Source organism: Castor canadensis, chromosome 11 (assembly GCF_047511655.1).
Source record: "Castor canadensis chromosome 11, mCasCan1.hap1v2, whole genome shotgun sequence".
NCBI classification, from domain to species: domain Eukaryota; kingdom Metazoa; phylum Chordata; class Mammalia; order Rodentia; family Castoridae; genus Castor; species Castor canadensis.
This window is the reverse complement of record NC_133396.1, coordinates 15,004,759-15,024,357: the sequence shown is the minus strand read 5'-3', so window position 1 is coordinate 15,024,357 and position 19,599 is coordinate 15,004,759. Positions and strand designations below refer to the sequence as shown.

The 19,599-nt window shown below is 41.5% G+C and overlaps 1 protein-coding gene across 5 annotated transcripts in view; it reads left to right on the top strand.

The window, feature by feature from the left end:
• Tex2 (testis expressed 2) overlaps window positions 1-19,599 on the top strand; it is a 107,618-nt gene that overhangs the window by 29,939 nt on the left and 58,080 nt on the right. For all 5 annotated transcript variants that reach the window (XM_074045421.1, XM_020156464.2, XM_074045420.1 and 2 more), the window contains one exon: window positions 15,637-17,302. In XM_074045421.1, coding sequence (XP_073901522.1) covers window positions 15,662-17,302 — 1,641 coding nt within the window. In that variant the 5' untranslated portion in view covers window positions 15,637-15,661. The remainder of the gene's footprint in view (window positions 1-15,636; window positions 17,303-19,599) is intronic.

The following is a 19,599-nucleotide window of genomic DNA, read 5'->3' as shown; positions in this document are numbered from 1 at the left end:
CATGCATACTAATTGGATGCCACCATTATACTCTTCTCCACTCTCTGGACAAATCTAAGGTTTTCTCATGTTCTCCCTGATGCATCTTTATGGTGATATGTGGAAGTCATTGAACATCCTTTGTGACTGAATTTAGAACAGCTGTTCAGCTGTTCCCAGGACACTTCTCATGCCCAGGGACTTTGTGACCACGCTGCTGCATGGTGTGGGCTCCTGTGTGCCCAGGGGCAGCAGGGCCAGTTCCTTCCTACTTTTCTAAAGCCTTGTACTGTAGAGTGAGAAAATGCCACATTAATCAAAACAGACTTGTGTCTTTGGACTGGACTGGAAATGGAGTTCAGACTCTAGAAGTCCATTGACTTCTGGGTGAGGAGAGGTATCTAGACTTACCTGTAGGCCCTTTGGCTCCCTATCTAGAATCATCTTTTTCTGGCATCATCTAAACTAATGTGGGTTGAAGGATAAGGACATCAGAGATGACTGTTTGGCTTAGAGGCTTTGGTGGCCAAAAGAGCAGCAAACCTTTGATGGGTGAGAGTGAATTAGTGTGAGAGGGGTTGGGGTAGACAGGAACAAGGGGATCAGTGGGTCTGATGGGCTTAGAATTAGACCGCATTGGATCTGGATAGGGTTGTGTGGGGATGGAGAATAGAGAGAAATGGATGGAAGAGCTTCTAACAGAGGGCTGTGAATAGTGATTGGTGTATATAGTTCGATATGGGAGACAAGACGCCAGCTCCAACCACCTTCCCTGTGAATTAGAATAGGACATCTGTTGGCATGCAGGAAGGAGGAAAACAAAATTGGAGGCCTAGATGAGAGACACAGTCCTGAATCACACTAATGGGGAATGTAACTAGGAAATCAGCTAGGTAATTCAGGAATTTCCTGACAACAGCAAGGGTGGAGTTGAATGATCAGATCTGCATACTGTAGGCCTCTCCACCACCCCACCTTCCCCACCATATTCTCCCCAGCTGGGTGGAGATCCTGGTGGCAATGACTCAGGCCCCAGAAGAGGGACTATAGGTGTCTCTGCAGGCAATTGACAATAGTGTTAATGACTTACAGAGGCTAGTACCCAGAGAGGCTTAATCTGCAAGTACCTCTTGAAAACTAGGCCAGCTCTTCTCTTACCTTGCCATCTTTTGAATTTTTTTTAGAGAGCCAGGTAGAGGAAGAGAAGGATCCTTTTTAATGAGGGGCACTGGGTTCTGTTCCTAGAAGGAAAAAGCACCCCTGTAGAGCTCAGCAGGGTTCTGTGAGAGAAGTGAGGATGGAGGTGAATGTGGGTAGTTTGAATCTACAAGAGGGTGAAGCTGGGAGTTTGTGCTTGGAGTGATGTTTGTGCAGAGTAAGAATGACTGAAGAGTTGGGGTGGAGAGCCCAATGGGAGTTCAGCCTTTGTCACTGCCAGAGCAGGAACAGCCAGGGCAGAGCCACCTGTCTGTAGTTGGGCAGTGGAGGGGGAGGGCTGCAAGATGCCTGAGGCCAAATTGACACCTATCCTTGGTTGCTTCTGCACATAATGTATGTCTCATTTCTAGAAGCCTTTGTACCTCTCCACCTATGACCAGAACATGTAAGGGGTATTCCTACAGCTGGGCCAAACAAGACAAGTCTGCAAGATCTACAAGTATTTGTTAATGTGAGATGAGCCACTTGGATATTACTTGAAAAATACTTTGACTTAATTGTCTTAGGCACATTAGTCAGCTGATTTTCTTTGCATGACTTAAACAGTTGCCAAGAATTTTACACCAAGAATTTCTCTGGTGCAGAATGAGAAGTCAGACTAAGTATGTTCTGCTCTGGTAGAATTTAGAGCCTTCTGGAAAATTCCTTGAAGACAATGGAAGAGGGTCAGTTTCCAGCTCAGGGAAGTGAGGAGAATGAGCCCATGACTATCATTTGAGGGTCTTGGTCCTCCTTGGTTTCTTGCTCCTACCCTTTTCTCATGCTCTGCCTACCACTTACAATGTGCCGTCCTCATCTCTGCCAGTCAGCTTGTCAAGCCTACCAGGGCCAGCACACACAGTATCCCCGCCGCCCCCACCCCCTTTCCCTCTATCTCATATCTGAAACCTGATTTTAAAAACATCATGCTATCTATAAATAAATTTTTGATATAAGATTATACTTAGAAGATTTTGCTACTCTATATCAATCAAGGTAAAATGTTCTGATACCTGTATAAAATATAGTGTTTCTGACTGAAAAGAGGCAAAATTTTTGTCCTTTGAGTTCTCAAAGAGTTTTCTCAGTTTATGAAGAATTACTCCAAAATATTTTTCCTTAGATGGAAAAGCTGAATGATCAATAGATACTGATGGAATTCAGTTATGTAAATTAGGTTTCCTAGTTTACTAATATGATTTAGAAGGAAAAATCAAAATGCTTCACCCTTTATTATAGGCAGAAATACAGAATGATCATTTTTACCAGTTTTTCAAAGGTTAAAATTTTGATCCTTCCACAGAAAGCAAAGAGCAATGTGTGTGTTAAACTTTGTCAGTGTTCTCTAAAAAAATTTCCAAGATTAATGCTGTTATGCTGATGGAATGGGGACTGCTTCTTCAGGAAGCTATAATACTTAGAAGCTATAAAGAAAAAGCGTGATAGTTTCAGTACCTCCAAATAGAAAACTTTGTATTTTAAAAATAAGGGAGATGGGAAATGGAAATATAATGGAGGGGATGAACTTATTTCAAGATACACTGTACGCTTATATTGAATTACCACAATGAAATCCCTCTTGTCTTACTACTGTATGGTAAACAGGCATCAAATTTAAAAGGCAAGTCAGAAATTAGGAAAAATATTTGGAACGCACACTTTACATGAAATGCTGACTATCCCTGATACATAAGAAAAGCCCTTGGACAGGAAGTATGAACAAACCACTTAACAGAAGGGAAACAGATGGGGCGGTGAGACCTGAAATGATTCAGAAAGTATTGAGATACCTCTTGCCCATCCGCTGGATGGGCAGAAAATTAAAGCAGTGTTCAAGGGCTCAAGGGGGGAATTCTATACAATGTTAGCAGGAGTGCAAATTGGTAAATTTAACCAACTTGGTAAGACAGTTAAAAATTTTAAATATGTACCCCTAGCACCTGTGCTTCTGGAAATGTATCCTACTTGCTCTTGTGCACAAGACCTATATAGAAGGCCTTTTTAAGGAAGCATTGTGTCTGATGCTTCCCTAAAAACACTAGAAAAAAACTCAAACTTCTACTAAGAAAGGAAAGTTAAATAGACCATGGTGTAGCTACACTATGTAGAGAATATGTGTGTGTATGTATGAACATAAGTCTAAGAAATAGTAAATGAACACAAACTGCAAAGTAGTTTATATGATCTAATTTAAGAGTAAATGCCAAAATAATGCTATATATGTATTCTTTTAAATGCATTCAAAAGGTCTGGAAGGATTGGGGGTGGGGGAAAGGAGAAAATTTCATTTTACATATGTTTTTGAGGTTTTTTTTTTTTTAAATGAGCTTCAAATTATGGTTCCTTAAAAATGAAGTAAAGCTGTGTAATGTTCAACTTCTAGAAGTATTTCCTAAGGAAATAATCAGAGAAGTAGGAAAAGGTTTCTATATAGCATCATGTGCAGCAAGCATCTCAGCATTATTCTTAATAGCAAAAACTTCCAGGTATCCTGTGTTGAAATGGGTCATCCTACATAGCTATTAAAGATAACATGAAGGGGCTGATGGAGTGGTTCAAGTGGTAGCGCACTTGCCTTGCAAGCATGAAGCCCTGAATTTAAACCCCAAGGCTGCCATGTTATTTTTTATATACATAAAATAACATGAAGAATCTTTCTGGGCTTAAGAAAATGTGTATAAGAACAACTAATATTTAGGGAAGTCTTGTTCTGTACGAGGGCCCATGTGCAGGGTATTGTATAAGTTATCTCATTTAATTTGCTGAACAGTATGTTGCCCTTCCTATTTTGAAATTGGAGAAACTGAGGCTTCTTAGTATGAATGATTCCCTGAGGGCTGGACTGCTACCAACTTGGAGGAACTGAAGCCAAAAGTTTTGCTGATACCCATGTGCTAGATTACTTCACTGTGTAATCTTGAATATAAAAAACAGATTATTTACACACATATTCAGTGTCACCCTGTTTTATAAAACGTATCTTTCTGTGCCTTAGTTTTTTTTTTTTTTGTCTTTTCTTTTTTGGTGCTGGGATCAAACCCAGGGCCTCATGCATGCTAGGCAAGCGCTGTACCACCGAGCTACATCGCAGCCTGTGTGCCTTAGTTTTAATGTGGGTAAGGTGTGGGGGTGGGCTAGAGCAATTTTATATTCTGAAGATAATATTACATTTTAAACACATGTACTTGCAAAATATTTGGAAATACCTAAAAGTAGCAAATAAGGAGAAAACTAGCATAATGTCCACCTCCCCTTTTTGGTCTGATGTGTGTCTGAGTATAAACATTTTTGTGGTTCTTACTAGTTAACTGCAAAGTTGTTTTTGGAAAAGTTGTCATGAATTATATTCCAGTAAGTAGAGCAAGGTAGGGTTTGTCTCACTCTGCCCTTGCCAGCATCACTCATTCTGTCATTGAGTTTGATGATAGAAATTGTTCTGATGATTTGTTTCCCAGTTCCATATTGTTATTTGTAAGGTGGAGCTTTTCTGTTTGTTTATTAGCCGTTTGAACTTTGGGGTGAAGTGCTTCTTTTACTAATCCATGTACTTGGTAAAGTGTCTGTTGAAGATGTCCTCCTAAATTTGACCAGTAAAGACCTTAAGAAAGACTTTAAGAAGGTCCTCCAAAGGAAACTTCCCCCTTTGAAATGAATTTTTCATATCGGACTGAGCTAGTGGTTTGTGTCCAAAGTCTGATTTCATTTTTATCACTTGGAATTTATTTGACTTAAAATTTTTTACTTCAAAATTTGAAAGGTACATGGAACCTCCTAGTACTACTTTTGCAATTTCCTGAGAGTCTGTAATTATTTCAAGATAAAGTTTAAAAATTCATGGAATGGTAAAACTTTGGCATCCTCCTCTTACTATCTTACTGCCTTACAATTTCAGCTGGTAGAGCTACTGGGATGTGTGCTAGCCCCTGAGCCAACTAGTGGTTAAGAGAACTGCATTTGTTTAGTTTAGTTTTTAATTTGGACATAATTTTAAACTTTAAAATGGTTGCAAGAATAAAAACTGAATAAAGAACACTATCTACCATTTCTCAAATTCACTTGTGGTTAGCATTTGAGCCCATGAGCATCAACTTTTTTTTTTTTTTGTACGATAATAATTTTTATTTTTTTTTTCATTTTTCTTTTATTATTCATATGTGCATACAAGGCTTGGTTCATTTCTCCCCCCTGCCCCCACCCCCTCCCTTATCACCCACTCCGCCCCCTCCCGCTCCCCCCCCCAATACCCAGCAGAAACTATTTTGCCCTTATCTCTAATTTTGTTGTAGAGAGAGTAGAGCATCAACTTTTGAAATGTGCTATTTTCATCCATGTTTATTGCGGCACTATTCACAATAGCCAAGTTATGGAAACAGCCAAGATGCCCCAGCACTGACGAATGGATTAAGAAAATGTGGTATCTATACACAATGGAATTTTATGCAGCCATGAAGAAGAACGAAATGTTATCATTCGCTGGTAAATGGATGGAATTGGAGAACATCATTCTGAGTGAGGTTAGCCTGGCTCAAAAGACCAAAAATTGTATGTTCTCCCTCATATGTGGACATTAGATCAAGGGCAAACACAACAAGGGGATTGGACTATGAGCACATGATAAAAGCGAGAGCACACAAGGGAGGGGTGAGGATAGGTAAGACACCTAAAAAACTAGCTAGCATTTGTTGCCCTTAATGCAGAGAACTAAAGCAGATACCTTAAAGCAACTGAGGCCAATAGGAAAAGGGGACCAGGAACTAGAGAAAAGGTTAGATTAAGAAGAATTAACCTAGAAGGTAACACCCACGCACAGGAAATCTATGTGAGTCAATGCCCTGTATAGCTATCCTTATCTCAACCAGCAAAACCCCTTGTTCCTTCCTATTATTGCTTATACTCTCTCTACAACAAAATTAGAGATAAGGGCAAAATAGTTTCTGCTGGGTATTGAGGGGGGGAGCGGGAGGGTGTGGAGTGGGTGGTAAGGGAGGGGGTGGGGGCAGGGGGGAGAAATAAACCAAGCCTTGTATGCACATATGAATAATAAAAGAAAAAAAAAAAAGAAATGTGCTATTTTGTGACTATGGCCACTGTCCTCTTGTCCTCCCTTTGGTTTTCAGCACCACAGTCTCCTAGCTACCAGGCATTCACTCACCTGGAAGAAAAAATTTACTCCTGTTTTTGTTGTTGCTTTCTTTTTTTTTTTTTTGTGGTACTGGGTATTGAACCCAGGGCCTTGCACCTACTAGGCAAGCACTTTCCTAATTGAGTCACTCCTACACCTGGTTCTCACATTTCTCAAGAACTTACAGTGATTCTCTTTTCCAAGACTTAAATATAAATTCAGGCAGAAGACTTTAAAGGTTTTGAACAATTGATTCCCTGCCCCTAAACTCAAATACTAATCTTGTGCCATAGTGGTGGTACAAGCCTCTAAGGAGGCAGGAAGATTGAGAGTTTAAGGCCAGCCTGAAGTACATAGTGAGACCTTGTCTCACCTCCCCCCGAACACACACACATTAAATACTGAGCTTCCCCCCCTCCCCAGCACAGCCCCTCAGCTGTGGCTGACCTCACTGTTTAGCGTCCCTCTTGTGCAGTCACCTTGTTCCCATCTCATGGCGTTTCATGTCTGCAATGCTCTTTTTTTCCACCTCTTTTCCTAAGTGATATATGTGACTTTTTTAGTTTTTTAAAAAAGTTGTTTCCAAGTTTCTGTTCTTGATTAGTGCCGATTTGGGCCTTCTTGTCTTGAGCTTTGGTTACTTTAGAAATTTTGCCCTCATGGGGTGTCATTCTGTGATGTGGATCTTCTTGAGCTCCCCCAGTGCATGGCCCCAGCCTTATCTTCATCAACATACAGACCTTCTTCAGGGGTACTAGAGGCATGACCCGCTTTATTATTATTATCATATTATTGTTGTGCTTGGGTACATTGTGACATTTTCAAAAGTTCTTACAACGTATCATAGTTGAATTCACCCCTCCATTATTCTCCCCACATGGCCTGCTTTCAGATGAATTACTGTGAACCTTCTAGAGATCTATAAAGAAAAATTCAAGTCATGTCAATGCTTTCAAATAAACACCAGAGATGTAGCATGCAACTAAAAGGCCTGTAGTGGAGGCAGGGGTAGCCTTGCTATTGCTAGTTTATTAGCGCTATAAATCGAGGGGGGAGGGACTACCCCCTGGGTGGGAGGAGGTGTTGAATGTGAGTTTGGAAACCTAACAACTAACAGGAAAGGAGTTCTGAGTTTCTAACAGTTAAGGTCTTGAGGGAGGGTTGCCTGTGCTGAAATAGTCTTCTCTTTCTCTTTAGATGAAAGTAAGGCTAGAGCTAGTTCATTATCTGCATGTCAATATTGATTTTTGCTTGCGAGGTTGAATATTAACCAGTTTGAATGGCTGCTGGCAATTCTCAACTGCTTCATTGACTTCAAATGAATCAAGAAATGAATCAAGTACTTTTGATTTTTAAGCTAAATCAGACCTTGCTAGGATGGTTCATGTTGACCAGATTCACTGTTTCCTGTGCAGCGTCAAGTTGGAAAAATAGTCTTCCGCATCCTTCCTCCTTTTTTTACAAAAGCAACTCCTATTGAAACCTGCACAGATAAGAGATGTTAAGACATCCTTGGCAGTAGAATTGTAACTTCCCCTTTTCCCTCTGCCAAAAGAAGTTTTTGAATTAAAATTGTTAACTGACACAGCTCAAGCAACCAGATGGTACTCACATATCAAATGTCCAAATGCAAGCTTGTTTGGAGGCAGTACGTGTCTAAGAGGCTGAATTTTACAGAAACAAAGAATTTTAATAATGACCTTGGTGGATTAGGGATGCTGCAGAAAAACAAGACTATTCCAAACCAGGCCTCTTAAGCTACCATAGTACTATGCTCTCTCTATATCTGGAGAGTAACTCCATTTTCAATCAAAACTGCTTTCTTCCCTCTTGCCTTAATATAGTATGTTTATTAGAGGGAAGCAACAGTAATATTACCACGCTACTATTTGTCTGGCTTAGTAGGGAAGGACTGAGTAGATGTGTTGGTGATAAGAAAGTGGTCTGGAAGGAACCTTATTCTTTTTATGACTCTGGTTATAGGACACCAGTTTTGAATTGTTTCAAATACAGCTGGAGTGTAGGAAGGGAAGTTACTATTACAAAATTATACTGAAAAAAAAAAAAAAAACCAGACTCAGAGAGATTATTATCTCTAAGTTAATAAATGTCAACATTGAACCTTGAAATAGCTCTTCATTTCTCATTGTACAGTCTGATTTATTGTTGATTGGATTTTCATGGCTTAATTAATGATAACCTTTTTGGGTGCTTAGAAATTAAGCAAGTTCCATTGATGTTTTGGTATTTTCAGTGGTTCCACTGAGTGAATAGCTCGTGGAGATGGTGACAGGGAGGGAAGCTGGCTCCCATTTGAGGCCTTTGTTTTTGTTTTTGCTCAAGTTAGATGGAAGCCATCAATTTGTTTCTTGTTTGTAGACTGGCTAGATTAGACTCCTACCTAAATTCTGGAATGACAAACCCTTTTTAGAAGCTTTCTCATCTTAGTGAGGGAAGAGCTTCTTTACAGGGATGGTAACCACTAGAGAAGCATGGTGGAGATCTTAGGAAAGGCCCACAGACCATTCAGAGCTACTTGCCAAGGCCAATCTTCACAGAGTATTTGGCTTTATGTAAGTGTTTTGTTCGTTTTCCCTTAAATGTATGGGAACATAAATAAATGCATTTATATCTCTTATCTTAGAATTCAACCACACTGAAATGTAAACACTAAAGAACAGTGGGTTTTTTTTAAAATAGCATTGTTTTAGCTGGCATGATAAGTAATTCAAAGTATTATTTCATTTTAGATTTTGAAGGGTGAAATTAAAAATTTTTTAATTATATACTTAACAAAAAATTTAAAATGCACATAACAAAATTTTGCCATCGTAATCATTTTTAGTTTTATTAAGCATATGTTAATTGTATAAAAGGGTCCACTGTGATATTTTCATATATGCATATAGAACCTTAACCATTTTTTAATGGTACAGTTTAGCAGTGTTACATATTGTTATGTAACCAGTCTCCAGAACTTTATCTTACAAAACTGAAGTTCTATTTATCCATGAAACAATTCCCCATTTCCTTCTCCCCCAGCCCTAGTAGCAGCCACCATTCTGCTTTCTATTTCTGTGAATATGACTACTTTAGTTACTTCATATGAGTGGAACGTACATTATTTATCTTTTTGTTATTAGCTTATTTCATTTAGCATAGTGTCCTCAAGGTTCATCTTTGCAGTAGCATGAGAGGGATTTCCTTTCTTTTTAAGGCTGAATAATATGCCATTGTATATGTGTATGCCACTTTTTTTTAATCTGTTCATCTGTCAGACTCAGGTTGCTTCTACCTCTTGACTATTGTAAATAGTGCTGCTATGACAGGGTATGTAAATATGTCTTTAAGGCTCCGTTTTCAGTTCTTGGTGTATAAACCAGAAGTGGGATTACAGGTTCATAAGGCAATTTTGTTTTTTAACTTTTTGAGCAACCTCCATACTAGAGTTTCCATAGTCATTGCACCATTTTGCAATCTCACCATCAGTGTACAAGGATTCCAATTTCTCTACATCCTTGCCAACACTTCTTGTTTTAAGTTGCAGCCGTGCCAGTGGGTACGAGGCAATATCTCATTATGGTTCCCTAATCATTAGTGATGTTGAGCATCTTTTCCATATGTGTGTTGGCTGTTTGTGTATCTTCTATGCAGAAATATGTTCAAGTCCTTTGCCCATTTTTTTGGTGGAGTTATTTTGTTGTTGTTATTGTTGAGTTGTAAGAGTTCCTTATATATATTCTGGACATTAACCCTGTATCAGATAGGCGATTTTCAAATATTTTCTTCCACTGTGTATGCTACCTTTTTACATTGTTGATTGTGTCCTTTGGTGCATAGATGATTTAAATTTTGATGTAGCCTATTTTATTAATTTTTACTTTTGTCCCCTCTGTTTTTAGTGTCCTAGCCAAAACAATCATTTCCAAATCCAGTGTCATGTAGCTTTTTCCTCTGTGTGTGTGTGTGTGTGTGTATGTTTTCCCAGAGAATTTTGTAGTCTCAGGTCCTATGTTTAGGTCTTTGATTCATTTTGAGTTAATTTTTTTTTAACATGGTCCAACTTCAGTCTTTTACTTGAGGAGTGAACTTTTGATCCAGGAAAACAAGCCAGATGTTTTCTTCACTTATTTCTCTACCTTCCCTTTTAACCTTGACTTCCCTCTATTTCCCTTTAGTTAGGTGCTCCCTTTCCTGTTCCAAAGGGAGTGAGTCCTAGAGACATTTATTAATGGACAAAACTGACAATCTTTTTAAAATACTTTGAATAGTGGCAGTGAGAGCCTACAGCCACACTAAATTCCTCTTTAATAATATGTCCTGATTACTCAAGGGAGAAAGATTAACATCTAATTGAGACTGTCTTGCATACCTCCCTATATTACATTTTCTATTGCTCCTGCCACAAATTACCACAAACGTATTTTCTGACAATCCTGGAGGTTAGGAGTCCTGAAAGGTGTTGGTGGGCTGCATTTGTTCAGAGGCCCTGGGGGAGAATCTTCCTGTATCCTTTCCTGGTCTAGCTTCTAGAGACTGCCTGCATTCCTTGACTCATGCCCTCTTGCATCATTTAGACACATGCTTCCATTTCACATTTCTTTCTCTTTCTCTGAGTCTTCTGCCTCCCTCTTCCCTTTTTTTGAGTACCCTTATGATTACAGTGGATCCACTTGGATAATCCAGGGTGTTCCGCCCATCTCAAGATACCTGATAACATCTGCCAGGTAAAGTAATATATTCACAGGTTTGGGGAGTAAGATGTTGATGTCTTTATGTCTGGTGGGGGGCATTTTTCCACCTGCCACAATACCTCATTGCTACTCCTGCCTTCACAGAAGCACATATCGCCCTCTCTTAGAGACTGAGTCAGTTTGGACTCTTCCTCCTGGCTCCCCACCCCTCCAGTCTTTCTTCTGGCCTTGTGGTTCCTCTTTTCCATTTCTTTCCCATCTGTTCCTGTCTTTCCAGCTCTTTATTTGTACTTTGTCCTTGTCTGCCAGTACAGCCTTCACACTGGTCTACTCACCTGTAATTCTCCCTGCAGGTATATTAAACTCATCTTGAAGCATACCTGCTTTTTAGTCTGTGCTTGACAATTCCATTATCTGAACAAGGTGCTTGTTTTTCTGTCATCTCTTTATGTTTGCTGGTCCTCAGTCTTTTCCCTTTTCTGCCTGGCTACCTTTAGTTATGTGCCATTCTCTGTACTTGAGAAAGTATCTGTAGGAATAACTGAGCCCTCAGTGGAAGGTTACTTGTGTTTGCTTCTGCCAGGACCCTGGGGATATTCCTGGTCTAAGACCACCTTGCAGGAGGGTCACAGGAGAGATTCCCATGCCTTTTCAGAGGAGGTGTACCTGGGCCTCCAGGCTAAGTGAGGGCTGGTTTACTTCTGGTTTATCTGCTCTTGGGTGGTTGTAGCCCTTTGTGGTCTCTGCTTTGTGTGGGAGTCTCAGTGCTCCACCTTGGCCAGTACTGGACTTTGATTTCTGCTGAGGAGGCCATTAAAGTGAAAGTGCCAGTTTGCCAGAATTGGCTGATGTTTTCAAGGAAAGTGACTTTTCTAGAGCCCATCTCTCTGGTTCCCCTTTTCCTTAGCCTTCCCCTGGTTTTTCCTTGCTCACCCGTAGAAGCATCAGCTTTTCGGAGAACTTAAAAAGTATATATTGCATTCATTGTTGTTTCCATCAGGCTAGTGGGCCTGATAATGGAACCTGCCTTCCCAGATTGCTGGCCCATTTCTCCATGTTGCCCCTGCCACCCCCCATCCCTTCTGGGCTTGGACACAATCTGTAGCACCACCATGATCATGTCAGATTTTTGCTTAAACACATCCTTCCTAGGAGAGCACAGTGACAGTATGAGCTTTAGTCCCTCTTCTCACAAGATGTTAAATTCCACGGTCTGCTGGTGGCTTTGGAAGAAGGAAACCTGATGGGAAGGAAATTTCCTCCATTGACATTTTAGTTCCTGAGGGCTGTTTGTCTGAGCCTGGACATAATTGAGTTTCAGTAGTGGAGGGCAGGAGGCTGGTCATTTTTTTACAGTGCCAGATTATCAGATGGCTAACGAGATCTTTCATTTCTCAGTGCATTGGTCATGTGCCACTCATTGAGAACCCAGCTCTTAGCTCACCAGGAGCCATCTGTGACTGACCTCAGAGGATAGGTACCATAGCCAGGACACAGCAGGGATAAACAGTGTGTGCAACATGCCTGAGGTGACAGCTTGCTGCTGTAGGAAGGGCATCTGGATCTGAATGTCAGGAAGCCCATGTCTAGCCTTCCTCCCACTGTTAGTCAAACCATGTCATCTTCCAGGATGAGAGACAGGTGTTCTTTTCCTATAGGTCCTGCTGTCCTGCAAAGCTGTGACTGACTGTGGGGTTAGTCGGCTCCATTGGCCCTGGCAGCCAACCACTGGGAGCACAGAGAGGATCGGGCTTAGAGGAGACCTCCAGATGGGTTGTCTAGAACCCAAACTACTGACTCTGGTTCTGGTACACTCAGTTATCCAGTGATTTTGATCCTAGCAATAGCCTTTGTTTTTCTAGTCTAATTTCCTCATTTTGCAGGATGAGCAAACAGAGGCCCTAAGATTTTCTTATATTTAAAGAGTAACAGTGATGCTCCAGCCTCACGTGACTTGTTTTAGTAGAAAACAAGGGAAGTGGAGCCAGACTTTGGTCAGTGCGGAGTTGGGAATGTTTACTGTGAGCCTCTGAAGCCACTGTTTGAGGCCACCCACCCAGCCCTTCATGAGGCTCAGCTCCAGCACTGTTGTCCAGCACAGGACAACCGGGGCCTCCTCTGCCCACCTCCAACATACCCTACCCCTCTGTTTTGATCAGAGATCGGCAGAAATCCCTTTTTATTGGTAGGTCAGGGGCTCTGACTTGTATGGAGGGGGATTGAGAAAGTAGGCCCTTGGTGAGCTTTCAATTGGTGTCAGCTTTTTGCCCTGGAGCCTGACCTGGCTGTTGAGACCACAGGCCCTGAATGCATTGCTATTGTCATCCTGAGGCCTGGGCTGGGCCTGACTTGCCCTTGATTCCCAGGCCACCCACCCTCAGCTCTAGCCAGGCCTCTCCACTCTTGCCTTGCTTCCTATTGGACCAACTCTCATTTTTGAATCTAAAATTGTGCACTTTGTACTTGATTTTTGCCCACACTTACCTTCACTTGGCAGCCACTGCTCCCCATGAAGCAACTTCAGAACAACAGAGCCTTACATATTGTCTTTTATGTTATTAAAACAACTTACTAAGAATTATCTAGGAACAAACTTTCTTTGTAATTTACCTCTGTAGTTTTCTTAAAAATTACCCTTGCAGAGCTGTGTGGCAGTTAAATGAAAATAGAGTTGCTCCTGGTATTACTCTTTAATCCTGCAGACCTTTTGGCTTAAAGATAACAGGTAAGGTTCCTCCTGGACCTGAGGCTATTTTCCTAGCTGCAGCTTTTACCTGAATATAAATTGCTTTGTCTGTTTGATGGAGACAATTCTGTTTTCCTGAATTCAATAGGGATAGAAGAACATGAGGATCCTAAATGACAGTGGGCAAAACTCTGTTGGAAAATTTTGAAAGTAATTTCTCTTAAGGATTTGATACTAAAAATGTATAATTTTGGATTTGTCTTTTTTGTGTCTGAACCTTGGAGTTCTTGTTATCCTTGGAGAATTTCTTTTTAGTGCTCCAGGGTCACTGTTTCCCACCCTGCTACACCAGGTTTTATTTTTCTCTTGTTGGTAGTATCAATCAGTTGCCAGCACTTTGAACAGGAACATTTTGCAGAAGGTTTAACTGTAAGAGCCCTTCAAATTTAAGGACTAAGAAAGTAATGTTGATGGTCTGTGGTAGATTCTTGCCAGTGTATGGTTTTGGTTTGTGTGCAATCACCTATAAGCATAAACCTGAAGGGTTTTAGATTGGGAAAGGACCCTAGATTCCCCTCCCACCCCCATTTTCCAGATAAGACACTGAGACTCAAGAGAGGCCATGGCACCCACAAGTCTGCAGGCAAAGGAACAAATATTAGAGCCTTGATGCCTGGTCCCAAGGCGGGTGCTCTTTCCGCTTGTCCATAATATCTCTCTTGTTCCTAGGGTTTCCCCTGCCCCACTCCTGACACCCAACCTGTTCTAGAGGCAGGGAACAGACCTAAGTGCTCAGTCAAACCAAGCTCATGGTTGTCTTTATGCCTTTGTCCTTTCCTTCCTCCTAATCATGCCCATTCTGCCACCATCTACCCATCATCATCAGCTTAGAAAACCGAATGGGTGTCCTACATCCCACACTGGTCTTGCCATCCTCAGAATTCCTGAAGTCATGCTATGTCTTAGCTCTTTGGTTGGCATCACTGTCCAGGTTGAGATAATGGTTTTCATCTTTGTGAGTCCTGACATGATAACTGGTGCTCCAAAATGGGCCTCAAATGAATAATGAGAGATGTAATGTACTAGATGGCACAAAGTAGGCTTGCTTGGCATCTTCTGTTTTGCTTCCAAGCTTTTCAAGTGTTGGTCTTCTCTCCAAGTAGCCAGTATGCTCCAAAGGGAGCTTCCGAGTCTTTCACTGCAGTCCTCAGGAGAGCTCTTGACTGTTGGTGGTAGGCTGCAGCACTGACACATCATTTTCCTGCCATTTGAATAATAGATTCAGTTTTAAATATGTTTGTTTTATTCTGAAGTCTGACTATGTCTTCATGGCCACCTAAAAACCCTGGCTTTTGGGTACCTAGCATTTGGAGAATGAAGAAGTCATGACAGTTGGCTTGTAGAATTTCACACCTGAGTTCTTTGCTGGTTATTTGCAATGACAAGATAGTACGAGTCCTTGGGGAGAAACAAGGCAAATTGTTAGGATGGCTGTGAGAATTGCAGTGGAAGCAGTGCCCCTCCTGGATTAGCTTCATGCAGCCAGAAGACCACTGGTGACATTTTTATTCCAAGATACTTAAAATCACCAGGATGCTGCATTTGATCCTGTTGGACTTCTGGTAACATCTATTGTTCAAGCTATGCAGTAGAGAATTGATGGTAGCAATGAGCCAGTTAAAAGGAGGGAAACAGTTACGCAGATGTTGTGAAGTAAGACAGATTGTGTGTCATTTATAACGCCGGTGTGTGGCTTGCTCATAAAAGAGAATGCCTAACTGGAATTTATCTAGAGCAAATTAAACCATTAAACCTGCTGAAGTGAAAAACAGTGGACATCTGCCAAGGAAAAGCATAATCGCCATTTCAAATGAGTTTCATCTGGGTTTCTTTCTGGAAATGGCAGTGTCTCCTGTGGATAGACTGATCTCTGACTTGTGCTTTTCTACTGTTTTCAGAGCCTGAGCCCTTGTGAAGCCGGCAATGACAAGTCTGAATGGTCGCCATGCTGAGAAAACCATTGACATGCCAAAACCATCAGTCCCCAAAGTGCATGTGCAGAGGTCCGTGTCCCGAGACACCATCGCCATTCACTTCTCGGTATCTGGGGAGGAGGAGGAGGAAGAAGAGGAGGAGTTCAGGGAGTACTTTGAGGAGGGGCTGGACGACCAAAGCATTGTAACAGGGCTTGAAGCCAAGGAAGACCTCTATTTTGAACCCCAGGGCAGCCATGACCCCACAGGCCCTGCTGCCTCATCCATCCTGGCAGATGGACTGTCTGTGTCACAGGCCCCTGCCATTTTGTCCATGTCTGAAAACACTGTAAAACTGCTGGAGTCCATTCCTTCGGCAGCACAAGTATTAAGTACAGTGCCACTGGCTCTGACCCCAGGGTCATCTTCCAGGCCCTTAGCTAGCTCTCCCAGTGTGTCATCCCTTTCTGAGCAGAAAACCAGTTCTTCCTCCCCATTGTCCTCTCCTTCCAAGTCTCCTGTCCTCTCATCCAGTGCCTCATCCTCCACCCTTTCCAGTGCAAAGCCCTTCATGAGCCTGGTGAAGTCCCTGTCAACTGAGGTGGAGCCAAAAGAGTCCCCACAACCCCCTAGACACAGGCACTTGATGAAGACATTAGTCAAATCTCTGTCTACAGACACTTCTAGACAGGAGTCGGACACTGTGTCCTATAAACCACCTGACTCCAAATTGAACTTACACCTGTTCAAGCAGTTCACGCAGCCTCGAAACACAGGTGGAGATTCCAAAACTGCACCTTCTTCCCCGCTGACTTCTCCCTCCGATACTCGCTCCTTTTTTAAAGTGCCCGAAATGGAGGCGAAAATCGAAGACACTAAACGACGCCTTTCAGAAGTCATATATGAGCCTTTTCAGCTCCTTAGTAAAATTATTGGGGAAGAAAGTGGCAGCCATAGGCCCAAAGCCTTATCTTCAAGTGCTTCAGAACTCTCCAACTTGTCTAGCTTGAACGGGCATTTGGAAAGCAATAACAACTACAGCATCAAGGAGGAGGAGTGTGACTCCGAGGGGGATGGCTACAACAGCGATTCCAATGTTCCCAAGAGTGACCACTCAAAGTCCACTGAAGAGCCTGCGAGAGAAGTGGAACTGAAAGGCTCCCAGTCAAGCAGTCTGAAAGATTTAGGTCTGAAGACAAGTTCTCTTGTTCTTGAGAAGTGTTCTTTGTCTGCCTTAGCGAGCAAAGAGGATGAAGAGTTCTGTGAACTGTACACTGAGGACTTCGACCTGGAAGCTGAGAGTGAGGCAAGAGTTGATAAGCCTCCAGATGTCCCTGTCAAGCCAGAGGTGCTCGAGGATGGTGGCATGGTTCTGGACAGTGAGGACGAGGCGGACTTAGCCACCCAGCACACAGAATTACCCGTGAAGACGTTGGGCTTCTTTATAATGTGTGTCTATGCTTACCTCATCCTGCCCCTCCCCTACTACATGAGTGGACTCTTTCTGGGAATTGGCCTTGGATTCATGACTGCAGTTTGCATGATTTGGTTTTTTACATCACCAAGTGCTCATATATATCATAAGTCACATAAAACCCTGCGCCTCTGGAACACGAGATCTCTGGACATCAAAGAACCTGAAATACTAAAGGTAAGTCTCTCCAGCTGCTTGCAAGTACATGTGCTCTCACATACAGCTTTATTGTAGAACTGAATTTTTTTGGCTAATTGTTAAAGGTTTTTGCACCAGGGGTGTCTTTAAGACTTTGCACAGCAAAGAAACTCATCTGGTAACTTCATTCTAGCTCACATTTGCTGATTCACCAGGTAGTTTTTCAAAGATCTCCGTACCTCTAAAAAGCAACGTATAAATCCAGTTCCTATTTAGGTCTCTCCTTAAATTTGCCACAGAATTGCCTCTTGCTGGGAATTTGATATGGCTGAGTCTGTTAGGGTTAAATTATTTTGAGACCCAGGAGTTCAGGTTAAATGCTTATAGAATTGCAAAAGAAAGCCAGGAGGAGGGAATGACAAATTAAGAGCTGTGGCCCTTACTGGCTGTCTTCTCTCATCTGTGCAAAATGGAGAAAGAGATGTCACCTTTCCATGCATGTTAGGTGTCAGGCTTTTGGGCCTCCTGGCAGAACCTGAAATCACCCTTCAGGGTACAGGTCATACATACTCAAATTTCTATTTCTATCAAGTTTCACATATTTAAACTTTGTGGTTATTTTTTATGCTTCATAATATCCACAATTTTAGTTTATATAGTTTGTAAGTCATATGCACGCATACACACATTTATATTATGTTTTTTACAGCTATGGTATGGAATCAGAAAAGTTTAGAGATCACTGCTGCATAAAAATTGTCTAATTCAACTTCATAATCGCCTATAGGCATTTGATGCTTCCAATTTTACCCGTAAGGAGACTCAGGTTCTGAGAGGTGGTCATTTGTCCACGTTTTCTTGCCATTTAATTAAGTAATAGAGGTAGGACTTGGACCCTAGTATGCCCTCTGCTTTTCCCATCACACCTCTCTGCAGAAAGTTCACACCTGGACCTGCCCTGAGAATCCTTTGCCTTATAGGAAGTGTATGAAAAGAACTTGGTTTTCTTGGAGCGCTTTTTGAACCTTACTAACCTTCGTTTTGAACCTTTAGCTTTAATTCCAAGCTTCTTTGGTTTCTATGTTAAATTAATGGGTTTTTCCTCCCCTCTTTAAATTAGAACACTAAAAATGGCAGCATTATCTCTACTGTGAAAAGACAAGGGGAAGAACTCTTTCAGGGTGCAAAATGCAATTTGTTGTTTTGTATTTCATATTCTTTTTCTTTTCCCTCATTCAATTGAAATGGTCAATGTTTAAAAAACACAGGCAACAAAAAAAATTTAGGACTGGGGCGTGGCTCAAGTGGTATGCAAGTGCAAAGTTCTGAGTTCAAACCTTAGTACCACCAAAAAATTTAAACAAAAAAAAAAAAAAAGAAGAAAAAGGAAAAAAAAAATCATCTTTATCACCCTTGAGGAAGGAAAGAGGTTAAGTTAGTGATTTGGTGTAAAATCTTAGGTATGTTTGGTTTTTTTTTTTTAAGTTCCACCTGCATGAGAGTGTATATCACATAGGCACCTACTCACCCACTCTTTTTTGATTTAATGGGATCATATATTTTACAACCTGACCTTTTTCTCTTTCACACAGCAGTATGTTATGAGACTGTTTCTTTTTTAAGGAAAGCTGGTGTTGAGTCTTGAGGATGTGACACCCTTAGCTTAGCATTAATATATGAAGCAGAACAAAAGTGGCTCATCATGCATGTGGCCCAGCTTTTTTATAGGGTGGTGCTGTGACTTACACACTCTGAGAAAGGTAGTGCTAACATTAGCAAAGAAAAATGGTGCTTATGTTAATGCCAGTGACCAGTGACTGAATGTGGCACTCAGTTTAACTGGTCTGGGCATTTGCTTGTCTTGGGAAGACTATAATTTTAATCCTGTCAGTGTTTTGGGTTTTTTTGCTTTTTTTGGTGAGGGGTGGAGGACGGGACTGGGGTTGGAACTCAGTGCTTCAGGTGCTACACCATTTGAGCCACTCCCCCAGTTCTTTTTTGTGTTGGGTATTTTCGAGATAGGGTCTCATGAACTATTTCCCCTGACTGGTCTCAAAATGAGATCCTCCTGAGCTTAGCCTTCCAAGCAGCTAAGATTACAGATGTGAGCCACTGGTGCCCAGATCTAGTCAGTCTTTAATGCTGTGCATCAGCAGTTTACCATCTACCCCAAGGATGGCATTGTAATGGATTTTAATATTACTATACTCTGGTTGCTTTGATCAGTGAAATAGTAAAGACAACACTATGATGTTGAGTACCTGCAGTTGGTGAGTTCTGGGTATATTATCTCATTCAACTTGCATCACAGCCCTATTCAGTTAAGGTAGTGCTTA